Source organism: Telmatherina bonti, assembly GCF_933228915.1.
Source record: "Telmatherina bonti genome assembly, chromosome: 22".
NCBI classification, from domain to species: domain Eukaryota; kingdom Metazoa; phylum Chordata; class Actinopteri; order Atheriniformes; family Telmatherinidae; genus Telmatherina; species Telmatherina bonti.
Window position 1 is genome coordinate 7,100,975 of NC_136631.1, and position 22,743 is coordinate 7,123,717.

Genomic DNA, 22,743 nt, shown 5'->3' on the forward strand with positions numbered 1-22,743 from the left:
TTTCATTATGTGTTTTTCCTCTGTCTGTAAAGCGTCTTAAGATGGCATTGCTGTGATTTGACGCTATATAAATAAAGTTGAATTGAATTGAATTCAGTGAATCCTGCAGCACAGGTTTTAGTTTGCACAACAGGGAGCCGAGTTGGTAAAACAGTCCTGAGAAGATGTTGTTTCTCTGACAAAGAGTGTTCTCAGACTCAGTAAGTGCTTTTAACTGATCCTCCTGTGGGTGGACTCAGAATCTAAACATGATGATGTTTTACTCTCCAAGTGGCACCCTGAAGAGTCCCTGCTTCTGCGTCTGCTGGTGACACCACTCTCAACACTACCCACACAAACCGGAGTCATCTGCAGACATGCTGCCTAACACAAAGCCTCTGAGCAATGCAACCTACTGTATGACATATTTACTGTAGAGTCAGTACATGCATGCATGTAAACATACAGACACTCATGCTGTACAGTGACAGGGCTGCCTGTGGCTTCATCAAACGGGGAGATTATCCTCTGTGACTCAGGTGGATGGTGACGAAGCTCAGTTTGTTTGTTTATGTGTGTGAAAGAAGACTGTGTGTGTGTGTGTGTGTGCAGGGCAGTGACAGCGTGAGAGCAGATAAAGGCTCAATTGGAAGGCGGGCGGCCGTGATTCATTATCAAAGTGAAAGATGAGGCCAAGAGGAACTGCTCGGAGATTCAAATGCAGCTTCAGAAGCACAACATTTCCATTTTGATTGCCTTCATCATTTCCCAAAGCCTGGAGGGCTACAGTCTGTTTGTAGACTGCTTGGACCAAATAAATATCCTGTGCTTCCTCTGAGAGCGGACAAGGCACCTCTGGCCTACGGCAACAGGATTTCGTGACCTCTCTGCCCCAACGGTATGAGACGACCGTCCAGGCCTGTCAGTGGTGAAACTATGGAGATTTTCTGCACGTCAACCGTTTGGATAAAATCAAATTAACTAAAGCTTCAGCCAGAACTGTTAGAAGCTCTGTTAGCAGTACGTGAATGATCAGGAAGAGTCAGGTTTGCTTGCTCAGCCTTTCAACCAGCTGTAGATGCTGTACTTCTCAGGAGCGATTGTCCTGCAGGTTTTTGATGCTTCCCTGCTGAAACACACCTGATCGGGGGGGGGGGGGGGGGGGGGTTCAGAATTTCCCTGCAGCAACACACCTGACATGGATCAGACCTAATTAGCAGATCTTGCATGAAACTCTGCACTGGTCTGATAATTAACCATTGATGTGAGTCAGTTGTGCTGCAGCAGGGAAACTCTGAAACCCTGCAGGACTACAGCCCTCAAGAGGTCGGAGTTACCCACCAATACACCTGATTATCAATCGGCTTATGCTGAGCTAGATATTTGAGTGAAATGTATGAAATGTGCAGGACAGTAGTTGGAGCAAATTCCCGGCTAACGATGCATTGTCATTCAGAAAACCTTCAATCATTATTTACTGATTTTGCATCATTCTTTATGCTTTATGTTGAGATTTTTAATTGACTCTTATTCTTTATCAAATATATTTATCATACTCATTTTTGTTTGATTCTGGCTGGAAATGACAAATAACAGACATGAAGGTGTTTCAATACAGATTATGACTTTATAAATGTTTTCATACTTTTTTTTCCTCCATATTTAAAGTCTTTTTTTTCCTATCTAACATTTCAAAATGAAATATTAATCAATATACATTTTGCCCAATTAACATAAACATAAAACAACATTAGGATAGCAGGGAATGAATAAGTCTTTAACTCTTCCTATGAGTTTTATTAAAGAAAATATTTGCAGTAATTAGACATCGACATGCATGTACAAATTCTAGAAAAAAACACTGAATTTGGAGCACAGAGAGACCATTGTAGTGGCTTTTCTCCTGTTGGACATTCAGATTTAAATTGTAGCCCGTTTGCTCAGAAAACCTGCTTCTTTTGGTGGAATATTAAATGAATTTTGGATCAAATCAAAGGAGTGGACTCGGGCCGCCGACAAACACAGTTCTCCTCCAAACAGACCACATTCAGGAAGCAGACCACAAAACGCAACTAAAACATACAGGCATGTGGGACAATAGCTGGTTCATGGTGGGAGAAATGGCTCGTTGTCAGGCGTGGAAGAATTTGGTAAAACTTCTGATAGAAATCTGATCAACACAAGACCAGTAGGCTTTCATGCAGCTCTTCATATTTATCCATATTATAGACTCAGTTCTGAAGTATCGCTTCAAAATCTAAATAATTTCCTTTACTTTCTCTGCACCTTTTAGATCAGCGTTTCTTTTTTAAATATCCAACATAACCATGAACCTTTCTTTTCTCACTGCTTCATGAATTTAAAATCTTTCTTTGACAAGGCTGCATGATCCAGCAAAAAAAAAAAAAAAAAAAAATACCACAAGCATCACATTCCTACAACCTCACAACCCTGCGGTTGAAGGCTTCTTCTTTCAACAAGTGGAACTGCTTTCCTAAACCGGAACAAATCCATTTTCGTTCTATCGGATAAAAGAACCAATGACAAAAAAACCCCACAAAACTCTCCTTTCTAAGGCCTTGCCCACACGTAGCCAGGTTTTTGTTAAACCCAATATGGTTCTTAATAACATCTCCGCCCCAGCCTTTCCACATATGGTCACATTTTCAATTAAAACAGACATAAATTCAGTTTTTATCCACCTTTGGTACATGTCTATGGCCACATTTAAGCTTTGGTGTACGTGTAATGTTATTAAAATGTATCTTTTGCGTTATCTAGTAATAAAAAAGCTTTTTGACACATTTTTGCGTTAAGAAAAAAAATTCTCCTGAAGCATGACCCTTATTCGGTTCATTAACCCTTCAACACCATGTAGCATGAGTTGCCACTGAAAACCAATGTAGCATGGGTGAAAATCCCCCCTTAGTGTTCTAGGGTTAATAAAGTAGTTTTATCCACGTATCATTTATCGTTGCCAAGATGTCAAATACATTTATAATCTATAAGTTATAAAATAATAAAGATAATTTAATAATATACGTCTATTTTAGCATTTTTCTGGTCAGATTCTGGGCTACAGTGGGGACATTTAGCTAAATCAAATCCTACATAATTACAACCATAATTTAAGATGTGGCTGCACATTTTAAAAATCTCTGTTCCTGATAACAAAGAAGCATCACAAACACTAAAAGCAAGAGATGGGGAGGAAGAAGAGGCAGCAACATGAAAGGAAAACCTCTGCACTGACATCTTAGACTGTCGAGAAGGGTTGCCAGGTTGGTGGAGAGTTTATTTTATCAGACAGAAAAGTTTCTGAGTGTGACAAGATGTTCACAAAACCTTGAAAAATATCTGATTGAAATGCAGGGATTTTCAAAGGCCATAAACACCTCTACAGACCCTGGAGAAGGGACACGCACACACACATAAAGAAAGTGTACACCCACACAGGAACACACTTGCACGCACACACACACACACAGGCACCTAAAGGCAAATGCAGATACACAAACATTAGTGCACTGCAGCCTAAAACTGTCTCTCTGTGTTGATTTTTCTGGGCTCCTAAATCTAGTTTGGGGGCAGAGACGGTGCCCACTCGATTCTTTTATGCAATGCAGCAGGTTTTCTGGGGGAAGGAGAGATGTATCCAACTCGTCTCATGGGCACAGCGAAATCAGGTAAACGAGAAGTGAGAGTGAAAATGAAAAGAGCAGCGAGTCTGGTTATAAAACGCTCAGAGAGGGAGGCTGAAATTAGGAAGGAATCAAAGTCTTTGCAGATAAGTGCTTCTTGATGACGACTCCAAAGCCAAATTAAACATCCAAATTCTGATGCAAGCTGCAGCGACACAAACTCATTACTAGCTCAAATCTTTCATTATCGCAGGTACAGCTTCAATGAGCCGTGCTAATGAGCGTTTTTATTGCTGCAGGTAACTGCTTGATCGGGACATTAGCTTCTAGCACAAATCCTGTGGTAACTGAATATTTCCTTTCAGGTTCATGCAAATACAACATGACAGCACACATGTTTTACAGCCTTAAAAGTCACCAAGTATTTGGAGTTGCATGAAGAGGATGTAATTCAACACATTTAACAGCCAGTGACATTTTGTGCAGGAGCGGTATTTCTTAACTCTGCTCCAGCAGTTATTCATCATCCTTTGCTCTCCATTAAGCTTAACAGAGCTTTCTTCTCGTCGTTTTGTTAGTTTCTGTCTGGCAGCAGGCTGGCTGCTCCCATTAACAACATTTTCAGCTGAAACAGGAAGCTTTTCCATGCTTAAAATGTTAATAAATACCAACTACAGACCAACAGAACAGCACCAAACCAATAAACAAGATGATCGCCACACGTGATCGGCCAATAAATCCATCAATCAGAAGGTTCTTTTACCCCACGTATGTCCTGGACTATTCATCTGAGTGCAAGCGTAGGGGTGTATACAAATAAAAAAGTGATGCAAAAGGTTTTAGAGGTGTATGAACCGACCATGCATACGTGTTGTGATTCTTCCAACTCCCCTTCAAACAGAATGGAACTGTACTGTTTTTTGTTCTGAAATTTAATTTGATTTTTATTATAAAAATCTTCAAATAAGCTTTTAATATTAGAACTTTGGTAGTTTTAGTGTAAAAATGGGATCATACAGTACTTTCTTATAACTATAACTAAAAGGTAAACGTATGTTTATGTGTTAGTCTGGCACATGATACAAGGATAATATTTCTTAAGCTAAATATCGTTTTTTTTTTTTTCATATCTTCTGTTTTATGCTTAAACAATAATTGTTTACACCACTTCACAGACCATCTCGTCGTTTATGTGTGTTAACGATATCATTAGCCATTAGCTTTTATTTTGCGATGCAACTGGAGCACATTGTGACACTCTCTCATTGGTTTATTATCCTTTTTTTTTTATCATGTTAACTGCGTGATTTGTTCCTTGTATCATACTTTTGCCGTATCATGCTGTGTTTGTCAAACCTCCGAGCTAGCAGGGCAGATAACTAGCGAGCCAGTTCACCCGAACTGTGGGCCAAACAATAACATCTGCACACGATCCAGGAAACATTAGTTGTGTTTTTATTAAATGTTTTCTGCAAAATAAAAGGGATATTTATAAGTTTCAACAAACAACTTGATTTGTGGGTGTTTCCATTGAGAAATGTTTAGTGCATTAGCCTTAAGTCTCATACAATTTTGTTGCTCTCCTGAGATTTTACAAAAATGGAGACTTATGGAAGGTTTCCACATAGCGTTATTTTGGTATTTTTCTATTTTCTACGGCTTTTCTCCCCATTTTCTTTTCTTAAACTATGAAATTTGCTGTTGTTTGTTCCACACCACGCCATCTTTACAGTCACGTCCGGGGACACAAAAATGCGAAAAAAGTGTTTCCATTACACTTTTGCGATATATTTCTTTATCGAAATATCTGAAAAACCACCTCATGAGTGTGAAATTTTTTTTTAGCGATATTTGAGACTTTTTTTTTTTTTTTTTAAATTAAATGCAGGTGTTTCCATTAGCATCTTTTTATTACTTTTTGCACAATTCTAGGTGTAATAGAAACGCACCTATTTATCGCATAAGTCTCACCTTGCATTGCGGCGAATGCAAGGTAGACACATAGTGTTATTTCAGGATTTTCTACTTGCTGCAGAGGATTTGCTATGGCTTTTTAAACCTTTTGTCCCTCACTTTATTTTCTAAAACTCTAGAATTCACTGTTTGTTCCATATCACGCCACCTTTACAAGAAATCAACTGATCATGACCTCCAAGGTCACATCCAGGGACACGTAAATACGAAAAATGTATTTCCATTACACTTTTGCAATAAATTCTTGTTCTGAAACGTCTAAAACGTATTGAAACCTTTTGCCGATACTTCAGACTCTTTTAAATGTAGGTGTTTCCATTAGTGTTTGTTTTTTTCTATGACGATGTTTAGTTTTTTTTGGGCAATCGTAGTTGTAATGGAAACGCAGCTACTGTTGGTGCACTTCATGCATATGATTACAAATCTGCTGGCACAGGTTGCAAAACATAACAGGTCAATGTGAAGGAATAGGAATGGCCATATGCAAGAATTCCAAACTTTACACAATAAAATGCAGTTAATGCTTTTCCACAGAAACAGATACACACCATCTAACTCTGCATTTACCAACAGTGGGAAAAAGAAATAACTTGAGAAGAAACCTGTAAAAAACCAGTTGTGATTGCCATAACTGAAGTTTCTTTTTTAAAATATGGTTTAAAACTCAGTATGAGACCAGTGTTTGATCTGAATCTGTTCATGTTTTTTATTAGAAGCGAGCAAACACAGTCCCACCTTAACCCAGTCCTTGTAACTGGCCTTTCTTATTATTTTTCTATCTCACTGGGACACTTGAACTGTACATTTCCAGGTCTAATAATACCGTGACCTCCACCGCAACACAACCTAAAGACGTGATGAAGTCTGACAACACATTTGCTGCAAAGACGCCTCCGAAGCTCACATTTTTGTATGCTCTCTAAACGTCTACATCAATTTAACACTTAACAGCTAGTTTAAATGAGTTGGGAGAGAAAAGCTACAGAGCACAAGCCCATGCCTTTCACAGCACATTTGCTTACAGGCGTCCTGTAAAACATTATATAACAAATGAACACTGAATCTTAAGCAGGTGCATCTGTAAACCTACAGAAAAGGAGAGTACTAAATTCTCTGAATCAATAATTTCTACAGGAAAAAGGAAGAAAATGAAGTCCCATTAGAGCAAGGAGCTGGCGCAACAGCCTATTGCACATTATCGGTAAAAATGTGGGTGTGTGTTGGGGTATTTCAACCTGTTTTTTTTTCTTTTCTCCCCTTTGCCTCTGAAAAGATGAAACCATTAGAGTGATGATGTGTTTGAAGACTGAGGAAGAAAACGTAACAGAGCAAGAAAAAGAGAGGAAGAGGGAATAGAAATAGAGGTATAACAGTGTAGCTCAGGGGGCTTATGAGTCTGTGTTGAGAGCGCTTAGATCCAAGCCCGGCTGAAAGACGTGAAAGTGAGATATCAAACAACTCAGGAGTGATGGGAGAGAAGAGTACAGAGGTGGAGGGAAGAGAGAATGAGAGGGAAAAGCTCTCCTTTCCCATGTTGTGTGTGCGTGGTTTTTTTTTCTTCTTCTGTTGCTGCGTTTGAGTTGAGCGAGGGACGACCTTGCTGGGTAGAGCACAGCGCTTCTCTCTCTTTTAAGTCCCACTCACTTTCTCAGTTCCCTTTGAGGATCAGCCAGAGGGATCAGCAGAGGAGAGAAAGTGATAGAAAAGCAGAGAGAGATGGAGGGAGAAGAGACAAGCGGCACACATGTGAGAAATGGGAGGGGTTGTGGAGACGTATGACCGAGAAGGCAGGAGTTAAAAACTTTACAAAGTGAATGAAGAGATGAAGAGTAGAGGATGCAGAAAGAAGCAATATACAAGACCAAATGATACAATGATGGAGTGAATGTTTTAATCTGGACACAGAGGCACAGATGTGGTTGATGTGACAGCTGAAATTTCAACCTTGCTAAGCCTGAAGATTTATCAAATTCTGCTAAAAACAGTTTCCATTAACCCCCGAATCGCACAAAACCGAAATATTGCAATAAAAAAACTGGTAATGGATACACTTATATTAACACAAACCTCCCAAATATTACTGAAAGGTTTTTATGTGCTCCTGTGGTGTTTTTTTTTTTTTTGTTTTGTTTTTTTTAGACATGTTGATCTAGATCTATCGCAAAAGTGTCATAGAAACACTTTTCGCATCCACGCATCACTGGACGTGACGTATGGCGTCACGTGACCAGTTAACCTTCAACACACTGCCAGCGCATTCATGCGCCCGATTTTTGCAAGCGCTCGACTGCCGGTGCATGAAAGCACCGAAATACAGTAACACAGTTCCCTGTTGGTGAAGGCCACATTTAGAAGACCATGATGTGTCTGAAGCGGAACTGTTTGAGCGATTCTTCAACGAAGAGATCATCGCTGTTCGTCCGCGCGACTAATCGGTATGCGGACCAAGTAAAAGATGCAAAGGGGGACAGAGCAGAACGATCAAGTTGCTTTTTAAATAGGTAGGGATGATTTTTTTTTCTGTTTGTGAAAAAGAATGCAGTTTTATAAGGAAAAAACTTAATTTTTTATGCAGTTTGATGAAGGTTAATTTTTAAGTTACGATGGCGCTGTTTGCACGCACCGAGGAGGAGACGGAAATATTTTTACAAATTATTAGAGAGAAAAATATAACTTCCATTTGAGCATACAGTGAAGTGCAGAGTTTTACAAGGACTTGGAAAGGTACATGAGGGAGAAAAAGCCGTTGAAAACTGCGAAACAGCGTTACATCGCTATCCCGCGTACACTGCAATTACGTGCTAAACCATTCAGTTCAAACACCTGAAAATAGCAGTTGTCCTTTTTCTATATTTTACTCATTTCTCTTTTATTCAGTGAAAAACTGGAATGAAAACGCAGCTATTGATATGAAAAGATGCTCCCCAAACAACCCACATGGATGAAAGCACACAACCTTAAGCTAAATCTCTCTAAAGCCTCGTTTCCACTAAGAGGTCCGGCTCGGGACCAGATGGTTTTGGTTCCAGAGCCAGACGTACAGTTACCATCAGGTATATGGATGATGATGTAATAGCACATTGTCCTAGTGGCGGGATGCTTTCGTTGAAAACATGCCAACCAGCTGAAAATTAGAACAAAAATTCCGTTTTTAACATTTGCCCGGAAAGCTGAACATGGAAACATCTGTGGTTCAGCAAGGAGGAGCTCGAGTATTTCCCCGCTCTGGTGTTGGAAGAAAACGTCGTATCCATCATGGGGACGTCATGCCCATCACAGGTGCATGTACAGCTAAAGTAGTGCAATCCATCATCACCATAGTAATTTCTGAGTCGTATTATGGCTGGAAATGGATCCAGTATTATTTTTGTGGTATTTTTATCAGCATCAACACCAGCTGCATATAACCTATTAGCCACCACTGAACCTCTGGGGAAGACGTGATCCCAGTGATGGTCAAAACATTTCACTTCTCATCCAGCTTTTCTGCTTCATTTTGTTCAGTAAAAATTCTTAAAATTAGTGACTATGATAGACCAGATATCATTCACATGCCAACAAATTCCACCATACTGCAGGTTTTCCAACTGGTTCCAGTTTCTGCGGTTCTTGCTTTGGTAAGGAGGAAATCTTTTTATATGAAATTCTTTGTCTTCTTCAGGTGCTTTTTATTTGGCGGTCTCTTCTCTTCTTTCTTTACAACTCAACACTGCCCTTTCTATTTCCAGGAGTATTGCTCTGCTTCCGTGTCAAGTCAGATGACAGGAAAGACCCTGGAAATCCGAACAATTAACGCTCTTAATTAATGCAGGAGATGGACTAAACTGTCCATCAGGTGATGGGAACAGGGTACAGGTAGTAACTCACCTGGGTGTCAGGCATGTCCGCTAGGAACGAATGGGTAAATGGGATCAATGGGTGTGCTATGTTTAAATTGTCAAGATTTTCACAATGTGGCAGTGACATAAGCATCCGGTGCCCCACTGGATGCGGCAAGGTGCCAGAATATTATGTTTGCTTTCTTTATGGTTCAAAGGTAGGAAATGTATGGGGTTACATATGTGTCTTAGTTTTCGAGTGTTGTGTATGTATTACTGTGGGGATTTAGGAGAAACCAGTTATTTGTGGTAATTAAGGAGTTCCTGTTGGGCGGGGGCTTAGTATTTTGGAGTTGTGGGGGGTAAAAGAGTGAAGAGCACAGATTAGAGCGTTACAAGTCACAGTGTGTTTTTAGAACTGGAGAGTTAGTCGTGAAATCGGTGTAAATTGTTGTACATATTGTACATACTGTATATTAGGGCTGTGGCGATACGCTTTTGTCCCGATTTGATTCGATTCCGATCTTTTGGGTGCCAATTCGATTTAATTCTTTAATTAGATGATTTTTGTAGATTAAAAAAAAAAATTATGGATAAAACTTTTTTTTGCTGATCATTTTCCTTGATTTCAATGTGGAAAAAACAACACAGTCGCCAGATCATCATTCTGCTGCTATAATGCTCAAGAAGACAAGTAAAAAGATAAATAAAAACAATAAAAAATGACAAAAATGTTATAATGGATTATTTTTATTTATTTGAAAAAAAAAAAACGATTTTTTGACGACAAAAAAAAATCGATTTTAAAATAGTGAAGCAAAAAAATCCAGATTTTCGATTCTATTTTCCCACCCCTACTGTATATACTGTTCACTGTATATATTGCTGCATGTTGGTGGACTGCCTGGGAACCAAATAAGTCACCTCAAACGAAGTCACGACTGCGCCATCTTATTGGGAACAGCAGAGGACCCCGTGACAATCTGCCTACATTTTATCTCCTGCGTCGAGTGTAAAAGGCTCTTTAACACACATGACCTGCGCAGACGCCTCTGAACTGACTTTTTATGGCCACATGTCCTACTTAAATAGCATTTATCTCATGTGACATTAATGTACAAGCTGCAGTTTGTGCGTTTTTGGTTTAAAGTCTAGTGAATGAAGGCATAGTTGTAGTAAAGGGAAAAATAAATGAATAAAACAGTGTAACAGAAAGAAGACATAATAGAGCCCTGCACAAACACTGCGATCCAGCCGCAGTGTTTGAGGATCCGACAGTTGCTCCACTCACAACTTGATGAGCGTTGATTAAAACCTAGTCCAAATCTGTTCTGATGTGAATTTCATCTTGGCATTGTGAGATACAGAGAACATTTCTGGTAGCTGGAATTAATGCAAAGCCCCTCGAACATCAATCAAATGAAAAACAGATATGTGCAGTTGCACTGCAACAAGCGAGTTTTCCTCTTCGCTGGAGCCAGTGCAGAGATAATGGGCAGCTATGCGGGACCAAACGCTAACAGGGGTCAGTGAGGACATGGAGGAACACTAACAGGCTAACACATCTGCATAAACACAAATAAAGCAGCTCACATACATCTGCATGCTAGATGAAGGAGCATCCACCATGAATACAACACAAATGCAGAAACTCACAAACATGCAGTCGCTTGTCTTCAAACAACGGTGAAGAAGACGTACATTTTTGCCCTGGGTCATGAATTAACGCACTCCCACACAGCTGACAAAAAGGTGCATAAAAAACATGCAGCAGAGCATATTCATGGATGGCCTTGATATGCATATGTGCAAATACAGCAAGACAAAGGAGCAACATTAAGCGGGAAAGGAGGGCTGGTAAATGAGAGCTTGGCTCAATGAGGCTCCGTTAAGCCTCTGCATTTTCCCATGTTTCTGAGAGGGTTTGTTCCACTGCTTTATCTAACCCCCTGCTGCTTCTCCAGCATCCACCCCTAGCAGCTCCCCGCCTTCAGCCTCCCTGCGTCGGTTCTTCTCATGCAGCTGGCAGAGGAAACGAGCCTCTAACTCCGCGGCAGCAGCTTTCAGTCTGGCGTTGGGCAGCGCGAAGGTCAGGCTGCCTCACAAACACACATATGCAGCGGATGCACATATCAACACCCTGAAGTGTTCTGTAATTCCAACACCTCTGCAGCGCTCTTCATGAAAGCCTCTTCAGCCGAGTGGATTTTCAACTCTGCAACAAAACAGCGGCGTCCTTGTTGAGACAAAAGCATCGTATTTAATGCTTCGTGTGAAACGTTAAAGAAAGTTTTGTTACATGAATGTAAGCAAAGAGAAATCCTGTCAGCACTGATATCTCACTGTTCCCCGCATTAATGCTCGATTTGCGTTTGCACGTGCAGGGCATGAAATAAATGAGGATTATGTGGGACATGCAGTAGGTACGTGACCTTTTGTGCGGTGTAATTAGCTGCTGCATGGGGATAAGGTCTAGTTCATTTCATCAGAATGGAGAGCAGTGCTGGAGTGTGTGTATGCATGGATCTGCTTTAAAGGATATTCCTGGATATTTTTTTAGCCTGGGTCCTATATTCCCTATATGTTAAAAAAAAATCCACCTGACTGAGACTAAAATGAATTCACCAGCAGGTTCAGGCCTGAGTAGACAAATAAAATCACGACAGACCATCTTCTTCATAGAAATGATATAATATTGTAGGTATTCCTAGAAATACCTGTAATATTATATCATCAGAAAGTATTCCTCAGGAGGAGGAATCTCATTTTTAGCTTATATTTGTTATGGTGAAGGTTTGTTTCTGGTTCAGGAAATGATGAGCACCACAGAATATAGTCTGGTTTTTTTTCTCAAGGACAGAACGGAAGTAAATTTATTTGCTGAATCTCACCTTCATATAGCCCTTCCAGGCTAACCTCACTGGACAGTGGACATTGTTATCTACCTCCTCTTGTAACTCTGTAGATATTTTTAACTTGATACTGCTCTGTTTGGTCGTGTTGTTAAGACAAATGTACATGGATGCTGCAACAACGGAATTTCCCAAGCTGGGATGAATAAAGTACTTCATCTATCTATCTATCTATCTATCTACCCACCCACCCACCCATCTATCTATCTATCTATCTATCTATATATCTACCCACCCACCCATCTATCTATCTATCTATATATCTATCTATCTACCCATTTATCTATCTATCTATCTACCCACCCACCCATCTATCTATCTATATATCTATCTATCTACCCATTTATCTATCTATCTACCCATCGAACTACCCATCTATCTATCTATCTATCTACCCATCTATCTACCTACCCACCTACCCATCCATCCACCCATTCACCCATCCATCTACCTACCTACCTACCTACGTACCCACCCATCTATCTATCTACCCACCCACCCATCTATCTATCTATCTATCTATATATCTATCTATCTACCCATTTATCTATCTATCTACCCATCGAACTACCCATCTATCTATCTATCTACCCATCTATCTACCTACCTACGTACCCACCCATCTATCTATCTATCTATCTACCCACCCATCCATCCCATCCAGTTCCCCTTTTTATTGTGGTTCCAGGTGAAAACAAATATGGCCATCCGATTGGGATGTCTTCCCTGAGAGGTTGAATATCAGCCTTGGAATGAAATATAAACACCTAGCGCTACGTCTGTCTGCTCCAATAACTTGTTGTCTTGTAAACCACCCACCACCTTCACCAGGAGCAAATCACAAAAAAAAACCCAGTACATTTTTATACATTGTTAAACAAAGTCCTTTAAGTAACACCAGTGTAATCGTGGGAGAGATACCGAATAATGGACCAAAAGCTCGTTAATATTTAGATTTTTTTTTTTGCAGTTAACCTATTTTATCTGACCAGGACTGAACGAAGAATAATTTTCAAATTAAAATCACAATTTAAAACATTACAAATACAATGATTGCAAAGAAGTGTGATTGATTTTAATGTTACACAGCGACGGATCCAGATTTCACACAAGCAGCATCTTTGGTTTTAATCCACCTGCTTCACTGCAGCCATAATTCCTGTCAGCTTTTATTTTGGTGACAGTCATTTAAACATCAGGTGACACTACACTCAACTGTGAAGCTGATCAATCAAACATTTATTTATAACCAGGTGAGTCAGTTGAGAAGCTTTTGTTATTTGCAACGATGACCTGGCAAGCAACAGGAAAAACGCAACACAGTAAGACCTAGGGGCTGCATCGCAATACAGGGGCAACGATACGATATATCGCGATATATTCTGATTCTAAAAGCAAGATAATTAACTAGTGACAAAATAAAACTAAACTAAATCAGTATAAGAAGAATAAGGAAACTAAATCTATCTCATCAGTAAAGATCTTAAATATGTACTTGGAGTTGGCTCGTACTGATGTTCTTTGTATACCGCCCTGAGATGACATTGTTGTGAAGTGGTGCTATACAAAAAAAACTGGATTGAACTGAAATGTATTATGTAAAATATATATTAATTTTTTTTTTTTTTTTACTACAAAGTACTATTTAGTTTTTATCAAAAGAAAGTAGACTTTTACTGTTTGCTTTTATGCTTTTAACATTTTCATCTATATAAAATAAACAAGCTTAAGATTTCTCAAGTAAACATGGATATAAAAAAAAAACAAGTATAAGCGCAACACAAAAATAAACCACCGTAGCAAATGTTTATATAGACAGTAAATTGTTCATTTAAAGAAATATCAATTCAGCGCATTTGAATATCAATATATATCGCAAAATCTAACTAAATTTCAGTATACATTTAGTTTCTTAGAGCCCTGGTAATGACAGAAAACAGGCAGGCGTAATCAATACAACAACAAAGTTAGCACCTAAAAACAACTGCAATGTGTACTCTAAGTATTACCAAGTTAGTGTCTAAAAGCACTCGCTCCAAACTTTCTGAAAGTTCAGATCTCAGACAACATGTTGATGTAAATAAAACCTATTAAATATATTGGATCCAATTTAAGCCACTAAAGACTCAGAAATAAGTAGAATGATGCTAAACTCAGCTTGTCCAGCTGTGTCTCCATGATGGATGTGAAGTTCTCTGGATTTAAGGAGTTTCATTCTTCCCTTGAGAGTTTTAAAAAACATGTATTCTTGTCAAATTTTCAGATGAAAGTGACAGACTTTCCAACATGCTTTCTCTGCTGGTTAGAGTGTAGTATGCCAGCGCACATGCATGTGCAAACATCAGGGTGGAAGTGTCATGTGGGATGCAGAAAGCATGTAAATAAGATCAATAACACCAGACTGTTTAGGTTTTACTCCAAGGACAAACCTGTTGTAGAGGAAATGCAACCTGCAGGCTTCGGTGTTGTGGCACCAGGCTGCATCCTGCAGTTTAAACATGAAGCTGATCATATCTCAACCTCACGCCCTTGAGCGAACAAAGACAAGTTCACCATTTAATGTCATGCAGTAAATCTCCATGTCATATAAAACTTTATTTCTGTGTGAACACTGAACAAAAGCTGGAATTTAAAAGATTAAATCGCAATATTTGAGATTTTTTATTCTCAAAAATTGTTCAGGTTTATTCCAGACCAGCTAGCAGGTTAGCAGGCAGCGAGTTGGTTCCATGCTGTCTATACTGGCTGTATCTCACGTCATGTTTATGGTAGCGCTTTTTTTTTTTTTTTTTTTTTAAATCATATACACGGCAGTCTCTCGTACGAGTCGTTTTATCAACAACACATCTTTTTGATGTATGCCATTTGACAGAGACTGCGCTCTTTCCTTCCTTTGTCTGCCTGCTTTACCAGAAACACATGAAACTTTTCCAGAGTTGTGTGTTTTAGGTTTGTCAGCCTCTTAGCCACTGCTGAACCTCTGGGGGAGACTGGACCTCTGTCCGTTCAGGTGAACTCACACCGACGGGAGGCTGCAGAGGTCAAAATTCTTTCATCTCTAATGTTTCTTGGTCATTGACTAAGGCAGCGAAAAAACTTGGTGGGAATGACAGATGACACGTTCATCTCTGTTCACGTTTTCAGGTGTTAATTCTCACTTTTTTTTTTTTTTTTTGGCCCACATGCTCAGAAGAAAATGTGACACCGCATGCGACACGCTGTGTTTGCAGAGGTTAAAATAGATGCTAAGCTTGATAAGGCCCATTTATGCTCGATGGCAAAGACGGACAGTGTCATTTTTTCTCTTTTTTAAAAAGGGGTTTAGGTCACTTGATGCAGAAAATGTATTTATACTGCCAGAAATTGCGTGGTCAATGTTGAGTTGTATCGCTAAATCGCAGCAAAAATCAGGAAATTTAGAGAAGAAGAAGATGACGTGAATCCCCAAATAAAAAACACCCAAAGAAGACGCAGAAGTTAGCAGACCAACATAAAACTTTGTGGTTTTATTCTTATAATTCTTCTCATGTTTTGGACGGTTTTAAAAGACTTTATTGCAGTGAATTACCGCTACCAACAGCTGTCAAAACACGGAAGTAAACTCCGAACTCAGCACTGCCCACTAGTGGATGAACTGACTTAACAGCTAAGGCAGCATAAAAACCATATGGAAGTGTGAGAGCGGTGACGTATAACCACGTTTGACACTGACGTCCAGATTCAGGTTTGTAAAGGAGCATAAACGGGACTTGAGTGCATTAGTTTGTCTTAGATCAATGACGTAAAAGTCAGAAAAATTTTGACAGAGGACACAAAAGATCCAGCCAGTAGTGTATGCGCAAAGTTTCGAACAGATGGATCAACGTGAGCGGAGGTAATTATTTTGCGAGGTGAATAGCCTACATTTAGACCAGGATTTAGGTGCACAAACACAAACAGATTCCCAATTGTTCCTTTTTAATGTGTTTCAATCTGAGTGTGTGTTTACAAGGAAGTTTTAATTCCTGTTTAATTCCAAATAAAAGTTAATTCCGCTTTAAACTGATGAAAAACGACCATGTAAGCACTTAATTCCTAATACAAATTTTTATTCGGAATTAAACTTAATTCCGATGTAAGTGTCTGGTTTATTCGCATTTTAATTCTGAACTATTTAATTCCTCTCTCATGTAAACCTTCATTCCGCTCTAAGTTAATTCCGGTCGTTCTGAGCATGCTCGTTACCTTGTCCTGTCCCGATGACGCGCCTTGTTTTGCCTCCCGTGTTCGGTGGTCTATCTTTCTTCTCCTTCTCAGTTGCTGCAGAAAGTGAAGTAGTATGCTGGTGTTGAGCTGCTACTCACATTTATCATAAAAAAGCGGCAAAACTGGTACTTATTATTGTAGTTTTTAACAAGTTACGACTGAAAAGACAAGAAGCAGGGAGACAATTTTGTTTCCGGTACACGTCACGTGCACCCTCTGTCCAATCAGAACCCTTCCCAACCCGCCGCTCTAAAGAGGAATTAAGTGAGGACGTGTTTCATGTAAACGTTCATTCGGAATTATTATCTTCATGTAAACTTGTAGGAGAATATGTTAATTCCGAATTATTTAATTTTGAATTATTAATTCCGAATTAAAAAACACCATGTAAACGTACCCAGTGACAATATTCCATGGAAATGCAGCTGTAAAGCCACGTGTTTGTTGCACCTAAAGATGGCTGGGATATCTGTGAGGCGGGAGAGTTTGAAGGTGTTTATTAAGACTGAAACCAGCCACAGCTGTGAATGTTTACCGATCAATGTGAATGCAACAGTTCAGGTTTATACAACGCTGAAAGTGATGCTATCCAGTCCAGTTTTCCTTTAATGGAGAAGGTTCTCATTCTGCCACGACACCAGTACGTCCAGCTGCTGTCATGGTAATGAATTTCTCTGAGCATGCTCATAACTGCACTGCAAAGGAGGAAGACATGAGAAGGTGTGGAAAGATTTGAAAACAGATTCAAGTATGTAAACAAGTGGGGAGAAAAAGCAAACTAACCAGGGGAATCCTGAAGATAAGAGGAGAGATTGAGTTTATACAGGAGGATAAGAGAGAGGATGAATGAAAGAGGGAGCGACAGGAAACAAGAGAGAGCGGTGGTGGTGGGGGGGAGGAGAGGTCTCCTAACCTGGTGCGACAGGGCGTGTGCTTGTAAATAAACATCAGCCGGAGATTATTCTGAGCACGGAAGCTCAGACCGTGAGGCCCTGAGGTCAGAGTGGGCCCATACCTGGCTCTCTCCTTCACACACACACACACACACACACACACACACACACACACACACACACACACACACACACACATTTGCGCGCGCACAACTACCACACCTCGAACAGCCTCGTGTCGAGTGCAAAGCCAATTCAAATACCAGGAACATATGAAAACAGACACATTGGGAATGTAAAATTCCCACATACATGCATGCACTCACACACATCTGCACATGCAGCCAAACACAGATGCAAACTGACAAACGCACACAAACACACAAAATCCAGCAAGATAAAAAGGTTTGTTAAAATAAAAACTAGAATGCAAACTCCTGCATAACCCACGAAGTGCACACACACACACACACACACACACACACACACACACACACACACACACACACACACACACACACACACACACACACACACACACACACACACACACAGTGAAGACCCCTGGTGTCATTCCCAGTTCATACCTCCCTTATTGTTTTAGGACCGAGGCTGATGAGTTCAGGCATGGGGATGTGGGGTTAGTCCGACTGCTGTAACATGACGCTGCATGACAATAATCTGCAGCGGATGTGAAGGTCTAATTAAACATGGCAAGTGCAGAAACCAACGGCTGACACACATGCAGACAATCTGCAAAGTAACTACTGTTTGCATCCCTTCTCCGTTAACAAGGCCAAAGTGTGAAACGTCATCTACTATTTTACCACCAGGCTCCACAATCTGCTCCTCACAGCTTCTTTTACAGACTGTTTTTCTGCTTGAAGGGATCAATAAAGTTGTTTGTATTGTGAAGGATAAGACTTGTGAAGCTTAACCACCATTTATAGACAGCAGAGAAAAGTCCATTCTTCCATCTGATTAGTTTTCATCAGGAGGTTCCTGGAAGTCGTCTCTTCTTGAAATGATTCGTTGAGACTTTATTTTTCATTGAAAAATGAAATTTTTCATTTAATGGAAAATATGTTGTTTCTTATATATATATATATATATATATATATATATATATATATATATATATATATATATATATATATATATATACGTATATATATATATATATATATATATATACGTATATATATATATATATATATACACATATATAGATATATATACATATGTATATATATATATACACATATATATAGATATATATATATATCTATATATACGTATATGTATATATATATATATATATATATATATATATATATATATATATATATATATATATATATATATATACGTATATATGTATATATATCTATATATGTGTATATATATATATATATATATACGTATATATATATATATATACGTATATATATATATATATATACGTATATATATATATATATATACGTATACGTATATATATATACGTATATATATATATATATATATATATATATATATATACGTATATATATATATATATATATATATATATATTTATATACGTATATATATATATATATTTATATACGTATATATATATATACGTATATATATATATTTATATACGTATATATATATATACGTATATATATATATATATATAATATATATATACTGCATGTGCATGAATGTCATTTAAAATGACCAAAACGTTATTTATTAATTATCAGAAAAATCCGCTTAATGTTATAATGTTATATATATGTGTGTGTATATATATATATATATATATATGTATATATATATATGTATATATATATATATATATATATATATATATATATATATATATATATATATATATATTTATATATATATATATATATATATATATATATATATATATATATATATATATATATATATATATGTATGTATATATATGTATGAAATTATTTGATGCTGTACAGCCTTTAATCCAATGTGTGCTCCTTCTTATCAAGTGGAAATAATTTCCAAACTTGCTTTTGCTGGTTTCTACTTGCACAATAAAGGTGCAGAACTACTTTCAAACTCAGCTTCAACAGCTGTAGAATCAGACCTCTGATTGTTTAACTGTATATTTTAGTTGATGTAAGGGTCCATGCACCATTATATTTACACCTTTAACTATAAAAATCAGCCTCAAATTAATGCTAGTCAATGTTTACACCCAGAGTCCTACAACATACCAACATCAGCTAAATGTTACATGGATTTGTATGTCATCTATGCTACATGTGAAAGTCTAAAAACGTGATTTCTTACAGTTATAAGTAAAAAAAAAAGAAAATGCTTTAAGCCGACTGACTGAAAGATGCACTTTACTTACTGCTCAATGCTAGGGGAGAGGTACAGCTTAGGGAAGACTTGAGTAGCTTCAGCATCCTCGAAGCTCACTGAGAGAAGCGCTACATCCTCTCCGGGGTCCAGTGCCGTGTCCTGAGAGAGAAAAAGTCAGATGCATGATGTGATGTTGTTCTATGAAAACGGACCAGATCGTCAAAATCTAGGTCAAAGAAATGTATTAAAATCTGAACACAAGTCGACCAATCGATTGCTCAGACACTTTGGTCCTGATAATATTAACTTTAGTAAATTCCAACAGCTATTGGGGGATTTAGAAGTTTAATTTTAAACAGGATTCATCTTGAAATGGACCTCATGTTTAGTGCTTCATGCATCCGTGGATACAGCCTGATCCGAAGTCTACAGAGTCGTTGTCTTCTTTCACATGAAGCCTCTCGGTCGTTCATGTCACACCTCTAACACAACAGGAAAGCTTCTATTTTAATCAATAAATCTGCCTAAAAAGATTGCATAACATCTACACATCTTACTCACACATAAGCACATACGTGTGACCCAAATCATCTGCAGACAAACTTCCTTCCCGACTTCGGTGCTTAACTACAGCGATTCCTTCCTGGCCGCTGAACGCTGCCAAATCAGGTGAGCTACGCTTGTTGATGTACCTGAACCATAGATCATATATGAAAGATGGATGGAGCCTCTGGCGGTTAAAAGTAAAGTCTATGCGGAAGTGCATAAAACTGCAGTTCTCCCTTCATCCACTAGGGGCTGCAAAACAGAGCAAATCCCCATAGACTCCCATGTTAAAAAAGACCAACTTCACAGCAGGAATAAACATGTTAACAGCAGAAATAAACATGTTTACAGCCTGGTTCAAAAAACTATTTTAGGTTTAATAGGTCAGGTTTACCTTCATGACAACTGTGGGGGAGTGAATTTTTTTCTAACTCGCCCGTTTAAAAGTAATCTAATCACGAAGTTCTGCATTTTTAGGGGCGTGTCCTTTTGATTGACAGGTACCGATCTCCTGCTTCAAGTCAGAAGAACGTAGAACAACCGCGGTTTTTAGCCGGTTAACAACGTGACTTAGCTTTAGCCCCCCTCTCAGCTCCACCTCTTTGCCCATATTTGTATTTTCCGGGCAATATGACACGCATGCCCCTGCCATCATGGCGACGGTAGGAACCGGCCACCGAGCTTCAATTCAGCTCTTCAGAAACCTACGGGTGACGTCACAGAGGCTCCGCCCATCTTTTTATATACAGTCTATGACCTGAACACATCGTGCACTGTTTTTGTGTTGCCTTCACTGTCAGCTGTGAGCTAAATGTAAAATTAAACTACATCAAAGTATAAAAATGTCCATAAGCAGAACCTCGACAGACTTGATGAGATTCAGGAAGTTTCAGATTCACAAGATGACAAATGCAGAAATGTGCACAAAAAGTGCGCAAATCCCCCAAAAATATGGAAGAAATGTGAAAGAAAGACACCAGAAGAAACATCTGTTTTGTTTCATGCAACATTAGCTTCAACAGCTGCACCATGAGGCTGAGCTGATGACTGCGAGCACCAATCAAGTCATGTGTGAGACGGATGCAGAGGCCACCCGGAGCTGCTCGCTACAAACCTCATCTGTCTCTTTGAGGCCTTAATTTCTCATTCTGGGATGTTTTTCCTAGAGCATGGCTACTTCCCAGCCACTGTCATTAGTGCAATTCCACATCAAGTACCATTCATGTCTCCCTCTGCCGACAGAGGCTCTGCAGTGTTAATCAAATGTCTTACAGATGGTTTGAACTCATCCATTTGTTATAATCGCTGCCCGCCGTGGTGAGAGGAAATCTAACCACCATACATGATGGACAGAGGCGCAGTGCAACCAGTTTGCAGCACAGCAGCCTCCAATGGGATCAGGCTGTTAACTCATCACACGCGTTGGTCTGCTGATAACTACATCCAACTAACCGCTGCTTTAACAACAGGCCTGATTTCCTCCCCAAGTAGAGTGGAAGTCATTTCTTTCTCAGTGCTTCATTTCATCACTTTGAGAATCGTGTTTAATGAAAGAAAAAATTAGTAATTTACTCAAACAGAAAATGATCAATAAATACGAGAGTATGATAAATGTCAGGGGAAAGGGAGGCGGTATGTCTGCGGATGCTGTAAACAGTAATGGTTGAAGCTCAGCTGCGGCGCAGTCCGTCCTGTCGCAGCAGATACATGGAAGATGCAAGAAGAAGAAGAAGGGATGCAGAGGAGGACGACAGGGTGTGTGGCATCCAAAAGTGTTGCCTGATGAAATCAGCTCACATCAATATAGTCTGCATCAGTAAACAAGAAGTGCTCTCTGGCTCGCAGCAGCGCTCGTGGCGTCTGCAGCTGACGACGGGGGGACAGATAGGGACAGGCGTGGGGATGTGGAGGGGGGGGTTTGGGGGAAAAAGATTGTTTTGCTCCAGTTTGTAGCTGTCAAGTCTCGTTCTCATCTTCAGATATGATTTAATGGATGCTTGCGTTGGACTGGGACGGAGTAAACAGATGGATGAGAACCAACAGGAAGGTGAGAGGGCCAGAAGAGCAGGATGGGACGGCTCTGCAGCGGACCGTCCCTCCGATCGGTCAGACCGAAGGCGCTGTTGAAGGGAGAGCCTCTTTGTTGCGTGATTCAGACTCATGTCCTTCGGAAGATAGCGAAAAGCTGTCACAAGTCATACTGCATCAGTGAAATAAACGAAAACTAAAGGCAGACCCTTTAACTTTTTGCTAATGCCATTCTAAATTAATGTGCAGTGCAGAAACGGTCTAAATGCACGGCAAACTTCTTTCTCAACTTTTATTTTCAGAGTTAAACTTGCTTACTGGCTTCATACAAGTCGGAGTAATCTTCTCACTTATTGTATTTTTG

General features: G+C 39.2%; 1 protein-coding gene across 1 annotated transcript in view; it reads right to left on the bottom strand.

Annotated features, from left to right (window-relative positions):
* babam2 (BRISC and BRCA1 A complex member 2) overlaps positions 1-22,743 on the bottom strand; it is a 113,933-nt gene that overhangs the window by 17,054 nt on the left and 74,136 nt on the right. Inside the window, exon 7 of the mRNA XM_079262403.1 lies at positions 19,855-19,964. Within this exon, the coding sequence (XP_079118529.1) occupies positions 19,855-19,964 (110 nt within the window). The remainder of the gene's footprint in view (positions 1-19,854; positions 19,965-22,743) is intronic.